General features: G+C 43.0%; 1 protein-coding gene across 1 annotated transcript in view; it reads left to right on the forward strand.

Moving 5' to 3' along the window:
* Positions 1–21368, forward strand: part of LOC124606069 — a 114525-nt gene that overhangs the window by 67500 nt on the left and 25657 nt on the right. Inside the window, exons 4-5 of the mRNA XM_047138032.1 lie at positions 6416–6591; positions 18443–18636. Of these exons, the coding sequence (XP_046993988.1) occupies positions 6416–6591; positions 18443–18636 (370 nt within the window). The remainder of the gene's footprint in view (positions 1–6415; positions 6592–18442; positions 18637–21368) is intronic.

The raw sequence follows: 21368 nt of genomic DNA on the forward strand, positions 1-21368 counted from the left end.
AGCAGAGTTCGCCCGATAACATCGTACGACAGCTTGGACACAGTGCGTCCGACCTTCTTCGTCAGTTTATGGTGGTACCCAGGAGGCTGGACTCCATTCTAACCTGTATCTCTCTCGAGAAGAGCTTGGAAAGTACCGTTCACCGTGTCCGCGGTTATCGGAGGAACTAGACAAGATTTAGAAAAATTTGAGATGAAGAGAGAAACTTTCTATCACATACCTGAGATGATTCGTGGTGACAGTGAAAAGCAAATTTACAGACACTCGGCAAAACTTCAAACAAATTCAGCAGTAGAAACATAATGTCAGTTAACGTGAAATGGCGGTTATTCAGCATAAATGTGAAAGGCAAACATAAATTTTAGAATGAGATACTTTGAACACCGAAAGCACATACACACGCGGGGAAACACATACAACACATGTGCAAAGCGCATCACACATCAGAAACACCATCTCACTAGTATAAGAACGCCAGCAAGTGGTAATTGTTATTCGTAGACGGCTCTTTTGCACCTACTACAACCCAAAAAAGATACACTACAGCAACATTAAGCATCAAAACTGACATACCAAACCTTTCTCACATGCTCACTTGATTTTTTTTTATGTTGTAATCTAGATCTAAAATTTCCGGTACAGATTTTACCTCTGTTCCAGATTACAGGCTGCTTAAATTATACACATGAGGCAGAAATGGCTGGACAGCCAGGGGTGTCAATGGGATAACAAGATTTCCGATGTGAAGAAGTAGTATACCACTTGGATTAAAAAATAGAGCAACTTTAACGCAAGTAGTGCGCTACTTCTTCACATCAACATTCTTCAAAAACAGTTGATAAAATTTATGAACAAAAATCTAAATGACGAGACTGGTCTTTGCGGCAGGTGGAGAGTAGTGAGGGGAAATAATGACGTAATCGGCACTCGGCGCTAGGTCGCTGGTGTTTGCAGAAATGAAAAAACAGGGAAGTTCACATGAAGTGTACCGGACAAATCCGATATGGGACGAAACCGAACGATAGTCCCATCGGACACCTTTTATTATGTCACTCATATGCAGGTAACGTTCTTAGCAAAGTGGTTATCGCCAAGGCTAAACGTGCATCGTTTTTCTTTCAATTCTTGCTCTAAAGGTGATAAGCAGGCTGATAGCTTTTTGATGTACACAATATCTAATAATAAATCAGTACTTAAATATACACCTCCAAAACCAGCAGTATATTTTCGATGTGCAGCCGATATTTTTATAGGCCGATACCTCGATATTTTGTCCGTTGATATAACGATGTATCGATACTTCTTTTCTGTGCATCGAGAAACGGCGATGGTGTTTTTTAAATAATGATATATCGGATTCCCGATAGGTTATAACGTCGTGACTGTGCCCCTCGTTTTTTGGCGCACATAGAAATGGATGACAGATGGCCGGAGAATATTCTTTCGACGGAGGCACATTCTACTCTGCATGCTGCCGTAAATTCGCAGAACTGTCCCACATGAGTTTCTACTCCTCGAAATGCTGTCCAAGAACTCGAGTAATGTAACTATGTGGTGTGGTTTAACAAGCTCCTACATTCGGTCCGGCTTTTTTTTTTTTTTTTTTTTTTTAGAGGTTGTGACAACTCGTGGGCCTGTTAGGAGAACAGTGACATCTGCAAGTTATAAGAATCTCCTTGTAGATCACGTGATTCCAGCTTTGCGAGAACACGACTGCGTCTGCTTCAATATTTTCATGTAAGATAGGGCGACACCACATGTAGTTCGTCAGGTGAAAGATTTGCTTCAAGATGTCTTCGGTAACGACCTCACTATCTCTAGGTAGTTTCAAGATATGTGGCCTTCCAAATCTCCCGACCTAGGTCCATGTCACTTCTGGTTGTGGGGATTTCTGAAAGATCGTGTTTATCAGCGATCTATCCGGATGCCTCCCGAGCTGAAAGGCATGACACGACGACATATCGTTCTGATTAGAGCGAATATGCTGCGGGCAGTTGTCAACCATGCCGTGTTACGGATATAGCATGTTCCTGAGTTTGGTGACCATGCTGAACGCATGCTGTAATTTATGGCCATATCCTGCTAAACATGGCCAGAACCACAGTAATAATCTGTTCGATCGTTCCTTACAATTTTCTGCACCATATCATATTCTGATTGCTTACAGCGTCATATTTTCACCTGATGACAAAAAGTGGAACTATTATTTTTTTCAGTATACTCCACGATTAATGAATATAGCTACAACGTTTTAGCGTCTTGCGACGCATACAGCCCTCACCGTAGCGCTCGGGACACAGTAAAGTACATACCTTCTAATCGACACCATTCGAGACACCTTCAGAAATTGTTGATGTTGTTGTTGTGGTCTTCAGTCCTGAGACTGGTTTGATGCAGCTCTCTATGCTAATCTATCCTGTGCAAGCTCCTTCATCTCCCAGTACCTTCTGCAACCTACATCCTTCTGAATCTGCTTAGTGTATTCATCTCTTGGTCTCCCTCTACGACTTTTACCCTCCACACTGCCCTCCAATGCTAAATTTGCGATCCCTTGATGTCTCAGGATAAGACCTATCAACCGATCCCTTCTTCTAGTCAAGTTGTGCCACAAACTTCTCTTCTCCCCAATCCTATTCAATACCTCCTCATTAGTTACGTGATCTACCCACCTAATCTTCAACATTCTTCTGTAGCACCACATTTCAAACGCTTCTATTCTCTTCTTGTCCAAACTGTTTATTGTCCATGTCTCACTTCCGTGCATGGCTACACTCCATACAAATACTTTCAGAAACGACTTCCTGACACTAAAATCTACACTCGATGTTAACAAATTTCTCTTCTTCAGAAACGCTTTCCTTGCCATTGCCAGTTTACATTTTATATCCTCTCTACTTCGACCATCATCAGTTATTTTGCTCTCCAAATAGCAAAACTCCTTTACTACTTTAAGTGTCTCATTTCCTAATCTAATTCCCTCAGCATCACCCGACTTAATTCGACTACATTCCATTATCCTCGTTTTGCTTTTGTTGATGTTCATCTTATATCCTCCTTTCAAGATACTGTCCATTCCGTTCAGCTGCTCTTCCAAGTCCTTTGCTGTCTCTGACAGAATTACAATGTCATCGGCGAACCTCAAAGTTTTTATTTCTTCTCCATGGATTTTAATACCTACTCCAAATTTTTCTTTTATTTCCTTTACTGCTTGCTCAATATACAGACTGAATAACATCGCGGAGAGGCTACAACACTGTCTCACTCCCTTCCCAACCACTGCTTCCCTTTCATGTCCATCGACTCTTATAACTGCCATCTGGTTTCTGTACAAATTGTAAATAGCCTTTCGCTCCCTGTATTTTTCCCCTGCCACCTTTAGAGAGTATTCCAGTCAACTTTGTCTAAAGCTTTCTCTAAGTCAACAAATGCTAGAAACGTAGGTTTGCCTTTCCTTAATCTTCCTTCTAAGATAAGTCGTAAGGTCAGTATTGCCTCACGTGTTCCAACATTTCTACGGAATCCAAACTGATCTTCCCCGAGGTCGGCTTCTACCAGTTTTTCCATTCGTCTGTAAATAATTCGCGTTAGTATTTTGCAGCTGTGACTTATTAAACTGATGAAGTCTGAGGGTATTTCGCCTGTCTCGTTCATCTTGCTCATCAGATGATAGAGGTTTGTCAGGACTGGCTCTCCCAAGGCCATCAGTAGTTCTAATGGAATGTTGTCTACTCCCGTGGCCCTGTTTCGACTCAGGTCTTTCAGTGCTCTGTCAAACTCTTCATGCAGTATCGTATCTCACATTTCATCTTCATCTACATCCTCTTCCATTTCCATAATATTGTCCTCAAGTATATCTCCCTTGTATAGACCCTTTATATACTCCTTCCACCTTTCTGCTTTCCCCTCTTTGCTTAGAACTGGGTTTCCATCTGAGCTCTTGATATTCATACGAGTGGCTCTCTTTTCTCCAAAGGTCTCTTTAATTTTCCTGTAGGCTGTATCTATCTTACCCCTAGTGAGATAAGCCTCTACATCCTTACATTTGTCCTCCAGCCATGCCTGCTTAGCCATTTTGCACTTCCTGTCGATCTCATTTTTGAGACGTTTGTATTCCTTTTTGCCTGCTTCATTTACTGAATTTTTATATTTTCTCCTTTCATCAATTAAATTCAATATTTCTTCTGTTACCCAAGGATTTATACTAGCCCTCGTCTTTTTACCTACTTGATCCTCTGCTGCCTTCACTACTTCATCCCTCAGAGCTACCCATTCGTCTTCTACTGTATTTCTTTCCCCTATTCCTGTAAATTGTTCCCTTATGCTCTCCCTGAAACTCTGTACAACCTCTGGTTTAGTCAGTTTATCCAGGTCCACCTTTTTGCAATTTCTTCAGTTTTAATCTACAGTTCATAACCAATAGATTGTGGTCAGAGTCGACATATGCCCCTGTAAATGTCTTGCAATTTAAAACCTGGTTCCTAAATCTGTCTTACCATTATATAATCTATCTGCAATCTATCAGTATCTCCAGGCTTCTTCCATGTATACAACCTTCTTTTTTGATTCTTGAACCAAGTGTTAGCTATGATTAAGTTGTGCTGTGTGCAAAATTCTACCAGGCGGCTTCCTCTTTCATTTCTTAGCCGCAATCCTTATTCACCTGCTACGTTTCCTTCTCTCCCTTCTCCTACTACCGAATTCCAGACACCCATGACTATTAAATTTTCGTCTCCCTTCACTACCTGAATAATTTCTTTTATCTCATCATACATTACTTCAATTTCTTCGTCATCTGCAGAGCTCGTTGGCATATAAACTTGTACTAATGTAGTAGGCATGGGCTTCGTGTCTATCTTGGCCGCTATAATACGTTCACTATGCTGTTTGTAGTAGCTTACCCGCACTCCTATTTTTTTATCAATTATTAAACCTACTCCTGCATTACCCCTATTTGATTTGGTACTTATAACCCTGTATTCACCTAACCAGAAGTCTTGTTTCTCCTGCCACCGAACTTCACTAATTCCCACTATATCTAACTTTAACCGATCCATTTCCCTTTTTAAATTTTCTAACCTACCTGCCCGATTAAGGGATCTGACATTCCAAGCTCCGATCTGTAGAATGCCAGTTTTCTTTCTCCTGGTAACGACGTCCTCCTGAGTAGTCCCCGCCCGGAGATCCGAATGGGGGACTATTTTACCTCCGGAATATTTTACCCAAGAGGACGCCATCATCATTTAACCATACAGTAAAGCTGCATGCCCTCGGGACAAATTACGGCTGTAGTTTCCCCTTGCTTTCAGCCGTTCGCAGCACCACAACAGCAAGGCCGTTTTGGTTAGTGTTAAAAGGCCAGGTCAGTCAATCATCCAGACTGTTGCCCCAGCAACTACTGAAAAGGCTGCTGCCCCTCTTCAGGAACCACAAGTTTGTCTGGCGTCTCAACAGATACCCCTCCGTTGTGGTTGCACCTACGATACGGCTATCTGTATCGTAGAGGCACGCAAGCTTCCCCACCAACGGCAAGGTCCATGGTTCATGGGGGGGGCCTTCAGAAATAGATAACATATCATGTGACGACCAAAAAACAAAAATTTTTAGTAAAAGCGAGCAACTAAATGATACAAAAGTGTCAAACTGACAACTAATAGACGGCCGCTATGACCGAGCGGTTCTAGGCCCCTCAGTCCGGACCCGCGCTGGTGCTACGGTCGTAGGTTCGAATTCTGCCTCGGGCATTGGTGTATGTGGTGTCCGTAGGTTAGTTAGGTTTAAGTCTAGGGGACTGATTACCTCAGATGTTAAGTCCCATAGCGCTCAGAACCATTTGAAGCATTTTGAGCAATTAATATGTGCTCAACTAACACAGATAATTTTTCTGATACAAAGCTGTTGTTGCACATCATTACGTATGTAAACGGTGACAACATGTTTCCATGTTTCTCACAGCATTGGCAAGGAGTAAGATTTTGGCGTGATAGCCAACGAACTCACGTTTGTCTTCTTGAAAATTGATAAAAAATTGAATAAAATCATCTTGGGGTCCCAGCCACGTGAGGTCACTACACATTTGGGTGCTTGACATCCTTAGAACATTTAATCCAGACATATTACGGCTACAGCGTGCATTATTACGTCCCGAAAGAATGTACTGTAACTTCGGAGAAAAAACTGCACCTCTCTTATGTGCTGTTATAGGCCGAGAATTGTTTATGTTCGATAAGACATCGCTAGACACTTTCTTTGCGTGAGTGTTGTAATAACTGTACCTTATTTAAAGCGTAATCATGTACTGACAATAACTGTAAAGTTATGTAATAGCGTGATAGCGGTACCTATAAGTGTAAGTTGAGAATACCTGCTGTTTGTGAATATCATGCAAATAATCTGAATTATTTTCTGTGTGTTTCAGGGAAATCACACGAATGAAGAGCGGCTCCATGTATGGATTAAGGACATGGAACGCGTGAGAGATATGCTGCACACGAAGTTAAAGGGTTGGGTGCGCGATGTGAGGACGCTCAGCGAGCAGATACCGTACTACAAGGTGGAAGAAGACAAGAAGAAGCCTGGGAAGTATATACTTAGGTATAAGCCCGTGTGAATTCAAATATTTGTCGAACTCATCGCTGGACGCCATGGTCGAGCTGTTCTAGGCGCTTCAGTCCGGAACCACGCAGCTGCTACAGCCGCAGGTTCGAATCCTGCCTCGGGCATGGATGTGTGTGATATCCTTAGATTAGTTAAGTTTAAGTAGTTCTAAGTCTAAGGGACTGATGACCTCAGATGTTAAGTCCCATAGTGTTTAGAGCCATTTGAATCTTTTTTTTCCGAACTCATTGTTTCACTTCTCTCGCTGCTTTCTTTACTGTTACACAAGCTACTTAGATCGCTTAATTCGGGCTGGAGCAGAAAAATGTGACTTATAGGCCACAGTGAAGGAGATATTACAACTGCTCATTTACGAAGTGTTGGGATTCCAACACACTATGAGATCAAAAGTATCCGGACACCTGGCTGAAAATGACTTACAAGTTCGTGGCGCCCTCCATCGGTAACGGTGGAATTCAATACGGTGTTAGCCCACCCTTAGCATCCATGACAGCTTCCACTCTCGCAGGCATATGTTCAATCAGGTGCTGGAAGGTTTCTTGGGGCACACCAGCCCCTTCTTCACGCAGTGCTGAACTGAGGAGAGGTATCGACGTCGGTAGGTGAGGACTGACACGATTTCGTCGTTCCAAAGCATCCCAAAGGTGTTCTAACGGATTCAGGTCAGGACTCTGTGCAAGCCAGTCCATTACAGGGATGTTATTATCGTGTAACCACTCCGCCACACGCCGTGCATTATGAACAGGTGCTTGATCGAGCTAGAAGATGCAATCGCCGCCCCTAATTGCTCTTGAACAATGGGAAGCAAGAATGTGCTTAAAACATCAATATAGGGCTGCGCCGTGATAGTGCCACAGCTGGCCATGATGGCCGAGCGGTTCTAGGCGCTGCAGTCTGGAACCGCGAGACCGCTACGGTCGCAGGCTCGAATCCTGCCTCGGACATGGATGTGTGTGATATCCTTAGGTTAGTTAGGTTTAAGTAGTTCTAAGTCTAGGGGACCGATGACCTCAGATGTTAAGTCCCATAGTGCTTAGAGCCATTTTTGTAATACAAAAGTTCTAGAGGTACTGATGACCTTAGAAGTTAAGTCCCATAGTGCTCAGAGCCATTTGAACCATTTGATAGTGCCACGTAAAACAGCAATGGGTGCAAGCTCCCTCCATGAGAAACACGACCACACCATAACACCACCGCCTCCGAATTTTACTGTTGGCACTACACACGCTGGCAGACGAGGTTCACCAGGAATTCGCCACACCCACACCCTGCCATCGGATTGCCACATTGTGTACCGTGATTCGTCACTCCACACAACGCTTTTCCACTGCTCAATCGCCAATGTTTACGCTCCTTACACCAAGCGAGGCGTCGTTTTGCATTTACGTGATGTGTGTCTTATGAGCAGCCGCTCGGCGATGAATTCCATGTTTTTTCACCTCCAGCCTACCTGTCATAGTACTTGCAGTGGATCCTGATGCAGTTTGGAATTCCTGTGTGATGGTCTGGATGTATGTCTGCCTATCACACGTTACGCCCCTCTTCACATGTCGGCGGTCTCTGTCAGTCATCAGACGAGGTCGGCCTGTAAGCTTTTGTGCTGTACATATCCCTCCACGTTTCCACATCACTATCACATCGGAAACAGTGGACCTTGTGATATTTAGGAGTGTGGAAATCTCGCGTACAGACGTATGACACAAGTGACACCCAATCACCTGACCACGTTCGAAGTCCGTGAGTTCCGCGGAGCGCCCCATTCTGCTCTCTCAATATGTCTAATGCCTACTGAGGTTGCTGATATGGAGTACCTGGCAGTAATTGCAGCACAATGCACCTATTATGCAAAACGTATGTTTCTGGGGGTGTCCGGATACTTTTGATCTCGTAGTGTACTCTTCACTTCTTCGGTTGGCTCTTTGTCTTACAATACGTCACATATTGCGCAGCAGATGAGCAAAGCAAACCTAACAATGAACGGTGATACTACAACTACAGAAAACACAGTTGCCGCCAGCTACTACATAAGATTTCTCAATTTATGGTAACACTGATAACTTAGGAAAAAATGTGGTACCTGACACTAAACCTGGGCACGTTTTATCACAATACTACGGTACAAAACCAAGCAACTTAGCAAACACGACTGAAAAAATTCTGTGTGCGCTGTGTATGTGGTTTGCACATTTTTAAATGGTTTTTTGCGTTTTCAAAAATACTATTTGTTACAATGTTACGATGATTTGAAAATGGGTCCCGGACGGAAACTAATCATCGAGTACTTAAAAAAATTAAATTTGCAGCTTTGCACTGGTTTTTTTCGTTGTACTGTTTCTGTTCAATGAATTTTTCATTATTTATTTTTTTTATTTTTGTCACTGGTAAATAGTTCTTAACATACAGTTATCGAGTTACTAGTTCTGAATACTGTAAAATTAGCCCATAATATAATATATTAACATTACAGATAGGGCAAAAGATTTGTTTACAGAGGTATTATTGAAAAGAAATATGTTAGTTGTCATTGTTTTATTGGGAATGGAGAAAGTTAAGTCAGTTGACAATAATTTGGGTTACATATGATTATGTTAAAGTAAAAACGTAATTATGTTTAAGTAATACAGTGAATCAAAGCATCTTAGAGTAAAAGATTAGTGTGTAGCTAAGTACAGTCTGATGTAATTACATTTTCCTTGAGACATATAAGACTCAACGTTACCATATAGTGCAGAAGCAGAAGAAATGAATTAAAATTTGTGCCACAACCATGATTTAAACCCAGGATTCCTGCTCACTAGACCGACGTGCTAACCATTACATCACAACAGCAGTGTCACAAGTAAAATGTAATCCCAACAGATCAATAGATCACCTATGCTTAAGGTACAGGCGGAATTTTCCCATTACGTACAAATCTGGGGTGCTATGCCAATAACGGAGAGCCTCGCCAATACTGACGATTGAGGAAAGGGAAAATGGGGTGAAGGCGTGAACTGAAGTTAATGTTAGGGAGAGTGCTGGACTAGGGTAGTCCGTACAGGTCTCTTAGTAATCATGCTGCGGTGGTGTAATGTTAGAACATCTGCATTGAGGCTAGGAGACCTGGATTCAAGTCCTGGCCATAGCACAAATTTTAATTCACTTCTTCAGTTGTTTTTTTTTTCATTTTTCTTAATTTTACAGCGTTACTCCTTCACTTGTTTGGTGAATGAGTGTCCAAATAATACTAACTCTGATTCTTCCCTTTCTTCCATATCATCCGTAGCTCGTGGTCTAGTGGCTAGCGTTACTGCCTCTGGATCACGGGGTCCCGGGTTCGATTCCCGACCGGGTTGGGATTTTTCTCTGCCCGGGGACAGGGTGATTGTGTTGTCCTCATCATTTCATCATCATCATTCGTGTCAGTGGCTAGATTGGACTGTGTAAGAATTGCGACTTTGTACGGGCGCTGATGACCGCGCACTTGAGCCGAGCGCAAACCAAACATCATCACCATCATTTCTTTTATATTCATATCCTCGGTGGGATCTCTTCTTCCTTTTTCCAAAATCTCATTATTTGTAGCACAGACATCATTGTCAGTAATAGGGATGTCAGTTGGAAGATGCGTGGAGTGTTGGACTTTGCAAGCGGTGGCACACTTAATGATGTTTTTCCTGCAAGAACAACCTCCAGGGCACACCATTCCAAGCCCAGGAAATGAACTCGACAGTTCCGCACGTGCTGCTTCCCTAGCAGTGGGAACTGGCAAGAGGCCGAATTTTGAAGCCCTCCACCCATTGCATAGGACTTGGTGGGTCCTTTTTTTCCTATCTTGCGGGCTCAAATACATTCTCAGGGAATACCGTCGAGCTGTTGCTTGTTTAGGAGGCAATAAAGTGAGACTGAATGATGTTCTTGACACACATTTTTCAAAGAAATGATAGTGAAACGCCTTTAATAATGTTGTAATCTTCGCAGTGCACGATTGCCACGAATTTCTGTCCAGTCTGGTCATTGTCAGAAGCAGTAGCAGTGGAACTTCGGAATATGTCTGTTGCTTTCTGCAGATGGCTTTTCGTCTCCAATACCTCGAGGAGTTTCAGTTTACCTCCGTCGAAAAACGACGAACTCATTTATCACGCACTGAAGGCATGTAGGAGTAAAATATTTTCTCTAGATACTTGAGACAATTTGAAATTTGGGAGGCTGTAGACTACGTCGCCTCGTCTGCATCTACCAGGGTGAAGTAGAAACATGTTGGAGGACAATGGGACTGGAGCAGTCAGAAGGGCGGTGTCCTCTCAAACGACTGAGCAACGTCAGCAGCAGCGGCTACAACTACAATATAGGCGTCCTTTACAGCTCCCTTAATACTGAAGCGCTCACCCTGAAGTTGTACAATCTGTAATCAAATGAAGCGCTGTTTATTTTGTTCGCTCGACAGAAACGAACCTTTTGCCATGGTTACTGACGTTGTTCCATAAACATGAAAGTCGGTGCAGTTCTTTCGGTGACTGCAGAGTCGCTCAGCTGACTAACTTTGTAATTATGAAAGATAATAGTTATTTTTGCGCTCATGCCATTCTATGCAACAGAAATCCTCCATCTACATCGAACTATGGCTTCTCGAAATCAACTGAGTCTTTAAAGACATCAAACATCTTGTAAAACACAGCTTTTTGCGTCTCCCGCATACTTACGTAGGTACAGTTTGAGTGTACTGAAAAGTAAATTAACAAGAGTGAACACTGGAAGAAACCATTCAACTGACGTTGGTCGTTAATCACGTGATTTGCTTATAACTGAATAAGAACGAAATTTACATACCAGCTTGTTTTATTCTTCCTTTACTTCACTTTTTGATAACACAGTTCTGAGTTGTACAACTTCTCCGCTATAAAATTATGTATAAAATAGGTTGCTCGTTTTATAGCCACGACTGTAATCCGAAATGTGTGAAAAATTGCCGTTTTCTGACGTAGCTTCTATATCGAAAAATAATCAAATAGCCAAGTTTTGGTACTCTAGCGAAGCAAAATTTAATTCTCTTCATTTTGGCAACATTGGCTTTTTCGATTAAACGAATCTGAAAAAAAGAAACACAAAAAGTCTGAAATTTTTGTGGTTTTCTTTTCATTAAGGCTGAAGTTCCACTTGAAATCGTCACAAATTCAGTTAATCGTATCAGAGGGCTACTTGAGTGATTAAAACTGTTTCCAGAATTCCACTAATTGTTTGAAGGCAACCTTCTTTTTGGGGCTAATTTTGCTGATCGACTAGGACTGTATTCATTGGCACCAGAATATAATATGTGCATGTTGAGCAGTTGTAGTGTTATTAATTCATCTGTGACAGGCATCAGTGATGACGTGGTTCTGAGGAGGCCTGTCTGTGGGATCTATGTTTTGACTATGCAGGCAGTTACAGTGCTGAGTTCAGAAGTAAACAGTGTTTGCGTCATTCATTCTAGGGTGCAACCACGCTCCTCCAATGAGTACATACTACCACTGAACAGTTTCAGACATATTTTCGGAGACACATTGTGGCTCAACGGAAAACCAGATGTATGTACCGATTGATTGCTGCCCATGGTGATACAGTGCATTGGTGGTGTGCCACTGCTTCCAGCAGAGTTCTATGGAGCTGTAGATCGAGTTCTGGACATCCGCGTAGTACAGAAGCAATCAAGATCGGGCCGTTGTGCAAACAGCAGGGCTGACTGAAGATCATCCAGGGACGAAATATGAGCACATGTTGTACCAGAGGTGTAGTGAGGGACCACTGGCAACGGTCCGCTAGCAGCAGTATTAAGAGCACATGTGAAAGTGGCCAGGCTACCACAGGCACAACGACACCGCCAAGCACAGCTACTCTGGTGCCGTGAAAGTGTCGACTGGAGAGTGTAATGGCACTCTATTGTCTTTACTGATGCGAATTTGTTTTGTCTACATGCAAGCGATAGACTTGCATCGCTGTGACGGAGACCTCGTGAGCTGCCTATTCCAGTGTGGATTCGTCCACGGCAATGGGTCCCATCTCAGGGTTCATGATGGGGAGGGGGTGAGGGGTGGTGGGGTGGGGGCGTCTGTTACAACTCGCTGTCATATTAGGTGTTCCTGTATGTAAAGCAACCAGTGTCCCCTACATTGCACAGGCTGTTACCTCACGATACTGCCATTTCCATAAAAAAAAGGCCAAACGGTACCAGTCGGTCCAGCCGCCGTGTCAGCCAAGTCATTTAGGCGTCAACGGATACGGATGTGGGGTCACCACACCACTCTCCCGGCCGTTGTCAGTTTTCGTGAACAGTGGCACTGCTTCTGACTCAAGTAGCTCCTCAATTGCCCTCACAAGAGCTGTGTGTACCCCACTTGCCAACAGCGCTCAGTAGACTGGACGGTGACCCATCCAAGTTCTAGCCAAGCCCGACAGCAATTAACTTCGGTGACCTGACGGGAACCGGTGTTACCAATGCGCCAAGGCAGTAGGCAACGTGACCCTTCAGCAGGACAATACATGTCCTCACATGGCTGCTGCCACTAACGTGCGCTTTGTGGCGTACAGCCACTGATCTGGCCAGCGAGATCACCAGATCTCTCGTCATTTGAACATGTATGTGACCTGATGAGGAGGGAGCTTGCTCGTTCTCCGTGGCTAGCCAGAGCTGTTAACAAACTTGAAGAAAAAGTGCAAGATACTTAGAACAATTTAGTGCAAGATGCCATTTGGCACCTCTATGATTGTTTGTATGTGTGAATACATGAGAGGGAGGAGAGTATACAGTATAATGATGCAGCTGTTTGGATGCCATTTAATGTGGCATGTGTGTTTGATTTGGTCTTAATTTGTTATTATGTATTCCTACAGTGATGACCTACGTGTCACTTCACTTGGCAATAAGATGACTTTGTCCTTGAGGGTGCTGCATTTTTTCTGACAGTATAGGTTGCCATTAGTTCAAACGTAATAGTACCTGGTTAACCACGAGTAATGAAAAATAATGATTCCTCAAACAGAAGAACATAGTCAGATTTGCATAACAAAGGTAGTAGCAGAAAAGTACGCTTTTGAGAACATTCTATGTCGTCTAGCATTCTGCCGAACCCACTGCGCAAAATGTAGGGCCCTGGATCATAAATGATAGGCGGAGGATGGAGAAAGGAGGGACGGGAGAGAGAAAATACTGATATTGTACATTATTAAAAATAACCAAGAACTGTGTAAAACGCATAACATAATTAATTTGTCATTAATAAGCGAAACAAATGGTTCTGAGCACTATGGGACTTAACTTCTGAGGTCATCAGTCCCCCAGACCTTAGAACTACTTAAACCTAACTAATATAAGGACATCACCCACATCCATGCCCGAGGCAGGATTCGAACCTGCGACCGTAGTGGTTGCGCGGTTCCAGACTGTAGCGCCTAGAACCGCTCGGCCACACCGGCCGGCAATAAGCGAAACATCTAAAGCATTTGACATTAATACATGAGACTTCTTGTTAAAATTTGTAAATAAATTATACAAGGTGAACGCAGTTGTCACTAGAGGGCGTCCGAGATATGCTCGTATAAACTGGACTCAGTCAGGTTGCATTTCCTCTGCCTCTCACAAGGCAATATTTCCAAGTGTCAATAAACGATCTTGAAGAAACTTGGAAGGTGTGTAGAGGGGGCAAAATAACGCAATACACATTGCATAATCTACTTTTTTTACAATTTGAAATTTTGCGAAACACCCCACCACCTTTAATTTATTTTGAAAAGTGAACACTTTTGTGCAAAATTGTCCTATGTCGTTGTGTTGAATGATTATGATGTCAATCTCCACTTGAGTAACAATATAATCAAGCTGCAGATACTAGTAAATGATCAATTATCTTCACAAAGGCTTACCAGTGTACTGAAATATGCTTCATACAAATCAAGATGTTTAGAAGGTCATCTGTGACAATTTGAAATCTTGTTGAATTTTTTTATGTTGTGTTCTTTGGCGTGTATATTATGTGAACAAATTTTGTTCATTTTATGTGTGTGGTGTGCTAAAGCGTTATGTTTTAAGTATTTATTTGCAGGTTTCCTACATACTAATGAATATTTGTGTTTCATTAACAAAATACATGTATGTGAAATGGTAAACTAAAAAACAGGAAAACAAGAAAAAAGAATGTAAAACGTAAATAACAATTAAAAACAAAAACGTAAGTAAAATAAATAACTAGACTAATAATGAATTTTTAGATAATTTAATTAGCTACAGGCTGGTGCACGAAATGCGTTACCCTTTTGATTTTGAATATAACCTTTATTGTCAATACAATCTGAAAGGAACATATGCTACAATGAAGAGCCGTCCATGGAGATTTGTTCTAACTCAGCACATGCTCAGTATGTCCACCTTTTCGTTTCCTAACTTCCTTCAAACGAACACTGAAGTTAGTGTTTACTCTACGGCACATGTCTTCCGTAATTTCACTGCAAGCTTGAAGAATAAATCTTCTGAGCTCCATTAAATCACGTGAACGTTTCGGAAAAATTTTTTTCTTTAGGTACCCCCAAAGAAAAAAGTCACATGGATTGAGGTCTGGACTGTTGGGGGCCCAATTTTGTCCGTCATTGCAGCGACCTGGAAATCTGAGTGAAATGATCCATATGTTGAAATGCTCGTGTAAAAACTCCAACACAGTGTTTGCAGTATGTGGCCTTGATCCATCGTGCATGAACCACAGCGTGTTGAAGGGCAAGGCAGTAGCAAGAAGCTGTGGAATGGAGCTATTGCAAGACATGCTCAAATAACGCTCGCTGTTCATAGTATCTTCAAAGAAAAAGGGTCCAATAAGTCCGTGACTGGAAATTGCTGCCCACGCTGTAATCCTCGGAGCATAATGTTGTCGTTCATGAAGCACTTGTGGATTTTCAGTGGCCCAAAAGCGTACATTTTATTTGTTAACCACACCGTCTAAATGAAAATGCGCCTCGTCTGAAAACCGAACGTTGTTGAGAGTATCTTCCCTATCCTCCGCCCACTGAGCAAACAGTAGTCTCTGCTGCTTCTGTTCTTCAGTGAGCTTCTGTGCACAGGTCATCTTGTATGGGTACATATGGAGGACACTTTTGAGAATGCGTTGAACGGAGCGTCTGGATATTCCCAGTTCACTGCTGCCTTTCTACACAATTTTCTGGGACTTCTCTGTACAGCAACTCGTACCGCTTAAATATTCTCCGACGAACAAGCCGAGGTCGATTCGCTTCCAATGCTGTTCAAAAAATGGCTCTGAGCACTTAACATCTATGGTCATCAGTCCCCTAGAACTTAGAACTACTTAAACCTAACTAACCTGAGGACATCATACAACACCCAGTCATCACGAGGCAGAGAAAATCCCTGACCCCATCGGGAATCGAACCCGGGAACCCGGACGTGGGAAGCGAGAACGTTACCGCACGACCACGGGCTGCAGACCCAATCCTGTTCCTTCCTATTCAAATTTATCGTAAAACCCGTGGAAGGTGTTCTTGCAAGGGACCCATCGTGTGTTAAACTGTTGTCGCAAACACCTCTGAGTCACAACAAGGCTTTTTGTTTCATGAAAAAGTAACACAATTGCCGATCGATGCTGTGTCGTCAGTCTTACATTGTCAGCCATTGCTGCTTACTAGTCTCCTAGCGGCAGTATCGTGAATTACACGTCATTTCGTAACTCATTTGTTTTTCCAAGCTCTGCTGGTACTGCTGTAGAGATCCCAGCGGGATATCTAATGTGCGTCGTAAATTGTGAAAGAAACAATTGGTAACACATTTCGTGCGTCACCCTGTATGATCAAAATACTCCGACAGCAAATTGTATACAGTTTATTTTCCAAAATTGGTATTTCAGAAACCAGATTTATTACACCTGAATGGGGTCTAGTGCAGCAGGGGATACAACCCGTTGGCTTTGAACAATGACGTCATTCCTTAGTCATAGATCTTAATGTCTTCACTTCGAGGCATAGATAATAAAGCAGTTCTGTGTTCTAATAAGCACTATCATTAAAATAATTGAATGTTAATATAAAAGCGATCGCTTGATATTCGGTACATCATTAAACGTGTGATTTAATTAACTTAATTGTTTGTTTTTTATTCGGCCGGTACTTAATATTTATTTCACTTTCTTATTCCACCAATATGTGTATTTCCGTGTTGCGAAGTAAGTAACAGAAATTTGGGAGCTGGCGATCTTTTTTCGTTTTCCAGCTCTAGTATCAGCATGACATTTTCGAATGTGTACTTCCGAAACCCCCATTACAACAACATCTTTCACTTCGCCTTTACACTGACGACACAACTATAATAAATAATAATAAAGCTGTTGTTTTAGTTTCGTTTCTTTACTGATTGCTTAATGAAGTAGGATCAGTTTATTCTATCTCGTGAGATTTTTTTTTAAAAAAAGCCAAAAAACTCTTATTACGTACTGAAGGGAGCTAGAACACTAAGAAGAATCGCTTCTCGGCTTTTGACAAGATATTGCTTAATAAAGTAGGATCAGTTTATTCTATCTCTGAGATTTTTTTTAAAAAGCCAAAAAACACTTATTAGGTACTGAAGGGAGCTGCTTAATGAAGTAGGATCAATTTATTCTATCTCGTGAGATTTTTTTTTTTTAAAGTCCAAAAACACTTATTACGTACTGAAGGGAGCTAGAACATTAAGAACAATCGCTTCTCGGCTTTTGACGAGATATTGCTTAATAAAGTAGGATCAGTTTATTCTATCTCGTGAGATTTTTTTTTTTTTAGGTCAAAAAACACTTATGCTTTTGACAAGATCAATGTTTATCTCTCTCGCATTCCTTTGTTTCTCAACATTCTCCTCAGCTCTTTCATCTCTGTAATACATGCTCTCTGGCGACTTGTGACGTCATTGTTCAAAGCCGACGGGTTGTATCCCCTGCTGCACTAGTCCCCCTGAATGTAAGTAGCTTGAAAGCTTATTTAATTTGGGTTGTAACAAAAGCTTTCATTTTTCAAAATAGATTAATGGGGGTGAGGTAGTTTGTGAAACTTCAAATTATTACAAAATTCCATTACACATGTTCCAAGAACTTTAATTACATATCAAATTTTATGTGAGAAACGTTTTTTATATCTCGTTATTTGGAAGACATTTCTTCCAAACGTAATATGCCAAATTACTCCTTGGTGTGCGTCCTACTCTTTAAAAGTGAAATCGGGCACAAACAAAAAAATATGTATTGCATTATCTTGACCTTTCCAGAACTCCCCACCCCCTAAATTTCATAAAGATAGTTTATTGACACTTGGGATGTCCATTTGTCAGCCACACTGCTAGCAGGTGCAGTGGACTGCTGAGGCCTCGGTCGTCTGACGTCCGACTGCGGTATGGCAGATGAGCTGCTGCTGACTGTGCCTTGTCAGCACGCCAGCAAAGTTCTGGCAGTCTCTCTCTCTCTCTCTTTCACACTTACACTCATTCAAACACACTTTTCTTGTTGATGCAAAATATACACTGGTATTGTCAACTTTTTAAATCTGTGAAGGAAGGCTCTGTTAGTGGCGGTAAAATTTTGCATTACTAATTGTATAACATTGTTCTTCATTGTAATTCATGGCAATAAAACACTTTTAGTTAAAAAGTTAAAAAAGGCAAGGGTTATGGGTTCAAGTCCTGGTCTTGTAGACGATTTTCACCTGTCAGGAAGTTTCAAATTAGTGCACACTCTGCTATCGAGTGAAAATTCACTTCGGGAATTTTCACATTAACGTATACACTGTCCATGATTTGTCATGTTGATTTAATTTGTTTTTAACTTCCAACCCCACGACTTGTGTGTTACAGGCGCCCCGTATTGAATGAAGACCTTCTCTCCTTCCACCAGGAGCACCCGTCATTTCGTGGCAGCTTCGGTGCGCTATGCGAGGAGCGACACCCAGGGGCATTACAAATGTTCAGTCTTGCCGACGCACTGCACTCCCTCTATCATTACAACCTGTTCTACGAGATACATCCTGTAGGTGTCGATCGCTTTATAGGTAGGTTTAATACTAGGACCCATCTACTACATATTTATGTACTGACAACGGCGACTGCATGCTAATTCGAGGAATGAGATTGAAAAGCCTGTGTGGATATCCAGTTTTAGATCCTCCGCGATTTACAACGCCCCTCAACGTAGCTTCTGGTGTTCTTTTTCGATAGTTTGACATGTTTCCATCTAGGTCTGTTTCAAGATAAGTACTTATTTTCGACATATCAATGACACCTGTGCTACATAGGGTACAAGAGAACTATGGATACAAAATTTTGGAATGTTTAGGGGAGACAAAAAGAAACACATTTTTATGCGACAAAAATGTCACAGGTGCATTGTTTCCCTCTACGGTGCCATGATAGTTTGGACGCTACCGATGTACAGAGACACTACTGTGCAATGAATATTATTTTACACACGTTGCTGAAAACTTCATCCCCTTATATTTATGGACAACTGTCATCTGCGTACCAGTGATTGTCTGACTGGCTCAAAAGAAACAGTTGACTCTCGAAACGCGCCGGCCGGTGTGGCCGTGCGGTTCTATGCGCTTCAGTCTGGAACCGCGCAACCCCTACAGTCGCAGGTTCGAATCCTGCCTCGCTCATGGTTAGTTAGGTTTAAGTAGTTCTAAGCTCTAGGGAACTGATGACCTCAGATGTTAAGTCCCATAGTGCTCAGAGCCATTTTAAACCATTTGAACTCTCGAATAGTGGATGTGGATTCAACAAACGGACAAACAACTCTTCTGGATTGTCTCTCGGTGTTTCATTTATCAAAAGCTTCGTGTTCCTCCACAAAGAGAACATTTATAGATCAGCAACATCTTTAAAACTGTATTGCTCCGTCGTCCTCACAACCTTCACGGGTGCCTAATGGGGAAATGGTGCACCTGAGAAAAAAAAAAAAAGGTGTTTCCTTTTATCTCCTCTAAACATTCTAAAATTATAGATGCATAGAGTGTTGTATGTTATAAGTGTGTTGTTTTAAAAATGTCAGTTTTAGCTCTGTAACACAACAGCTACAGACGTATTTTTTTTCTTTATTGTCATTTTGATACCTTACAAACAAGGTAGGCCGGCAGCGGCCTATTTACGCCGCTCTTCGGCCACAGGAAAGACACACAGTATAACAGCAATACAGAAAAACAAACATACATGGAGCACAAAAACGGGAGACAAACATAGTAAAAATAAGCGAAGTCGTTCACCGACGTACTGCTCGGATAAAAAAAAAGTTCAACACTGCACACAACGGAGAATACAGAATGCTACACGTGAACAGAGGAGCTTGGACAGAGAGACACTGATGCACCGACGGGATCTCCAGCGTACGAAGACGCACAGTTCACACAAAACAGAAAGGGGCCTGCCAGAGGCAAGAGGTGTGGGTAGGAGGGAGAGGGGGAGGGGGTTGATGCCAGTGGGAGAGAAGAAGGGAGGGGGAGGGGAGAGGGTATGGGGGTGCGTGGAAGTTCGGTGAGGGGGGAAGGGGGAGGGGAGGGAGGGAGAGAAGGGAAAGAGGGTGCCCTGGAGGAAAAACACAGGGGGAGGATCAAAGTTGGGTACATGGAGGGGATGAGGGCATCATCAGGGACGGGGAGTTGGCAGAAGCCACCTTGGGCAAGGGTATGGAGTGTGGAAAGATGGAGAGCAGGTGGGATGTGGGAGTACAGGCACGGCAGCGGACGAGGGTGGGAAAGGATGGGAGAGACAAGCAGGTGAGGGGGGTTAAGTTTGTGGGAGGTGTAAAGGATCTGTATCCGTTCGAGGAAAAGGAGGAGGTGTGGGTACGGAATTAAGTTGTAGAGGATTCGCTTGGGGGAGGGGAGGCGGATGCGATAGGCGAGGCGGAGTGCATGGCGTTCCAGGATTTGAAGGGTGTTTGTAGAAGGTAGGAGCGGCAGTGATCCAGGTGGGATGGGCATAACAGAGGATAGGGCAGATAAGGGATTTATAGGTGTGGAGGACGGTGGAGGGGTCCAGACCCCATGTGCGGCCAGAAAGAAGCTTGAGGAGGCAGAGTCGAGAAATGGGGGCGTCCAGAAAAGGCGACGGTCAAGGGTGACGCCAAGGTACTTGAGGGTGGGGGTGAAGTGGATAGGATGGTTGTAGATTGTGAGATAGAAATAGAGGAGACAGAAGGAAGGGGTGGTTTTGCCTACAATGATCACCTGGGTCTTGGAAGGATTTGCCTTGAGCAGCCACTGGTTACACCAAGTGGTGAACCTGACCGGTTCAAGGTAGGATTGGATAAGGTGCTGGGAGCGTCGCAGGGTGGGGACGAGGGCAAGGAAGGCGGTTTCAAAAATTGTTCAAATGGCTGTGAGCACTATGGGACTCAACTTCTGAGGTCATCAGTCCCCTAGAACTTAGAACTAATTAAACCTAACTAACCTAAGGACATCACACACATCCATGCCCGAGGCAGGATTCGAACCTGCGACCGTAGCGGTCGCGGGGTGCAAGCTAGTCCAGGCAAATGTTGAGAGAGGCGCTGCAGTCGCGCTCATCGCTAGCAGTCCCGAATCTGGCCAGGGCATAAACTGCGGTGTGTGCAGCAAGTAACTGACCAATTGATCACCGGTATGGGGTGGGCGTATAGCAGGGGTGGGCCCGAGAGCTGCCCGCACGGTTGCCCGCGGGCACCGTCAGCCGCGAGGGTAACACTGAGCAGCAATGAGGCCGTGTAGTGCGGGTAGCAGAGCTGTGCGGTGTGACTGGCCGCTTGGGC

Source organism: Schistocerca americana, chromosome 3 (genome assembly GCF_021461395.2).
Source record: "Schistocerca americana isolate TAMUIC-IGC-003095 chromosome 3, iqSchAmer2.1, whole genome shotgun sequence".
In the NCBI taxonomy this organism is placed as follows: domain Eukaryota; kingdom Metazoa; phylum Arthropoda; class Insecta; order Orthoptera; family Acrididae; genus Schistocerca; species Schistocerca americana.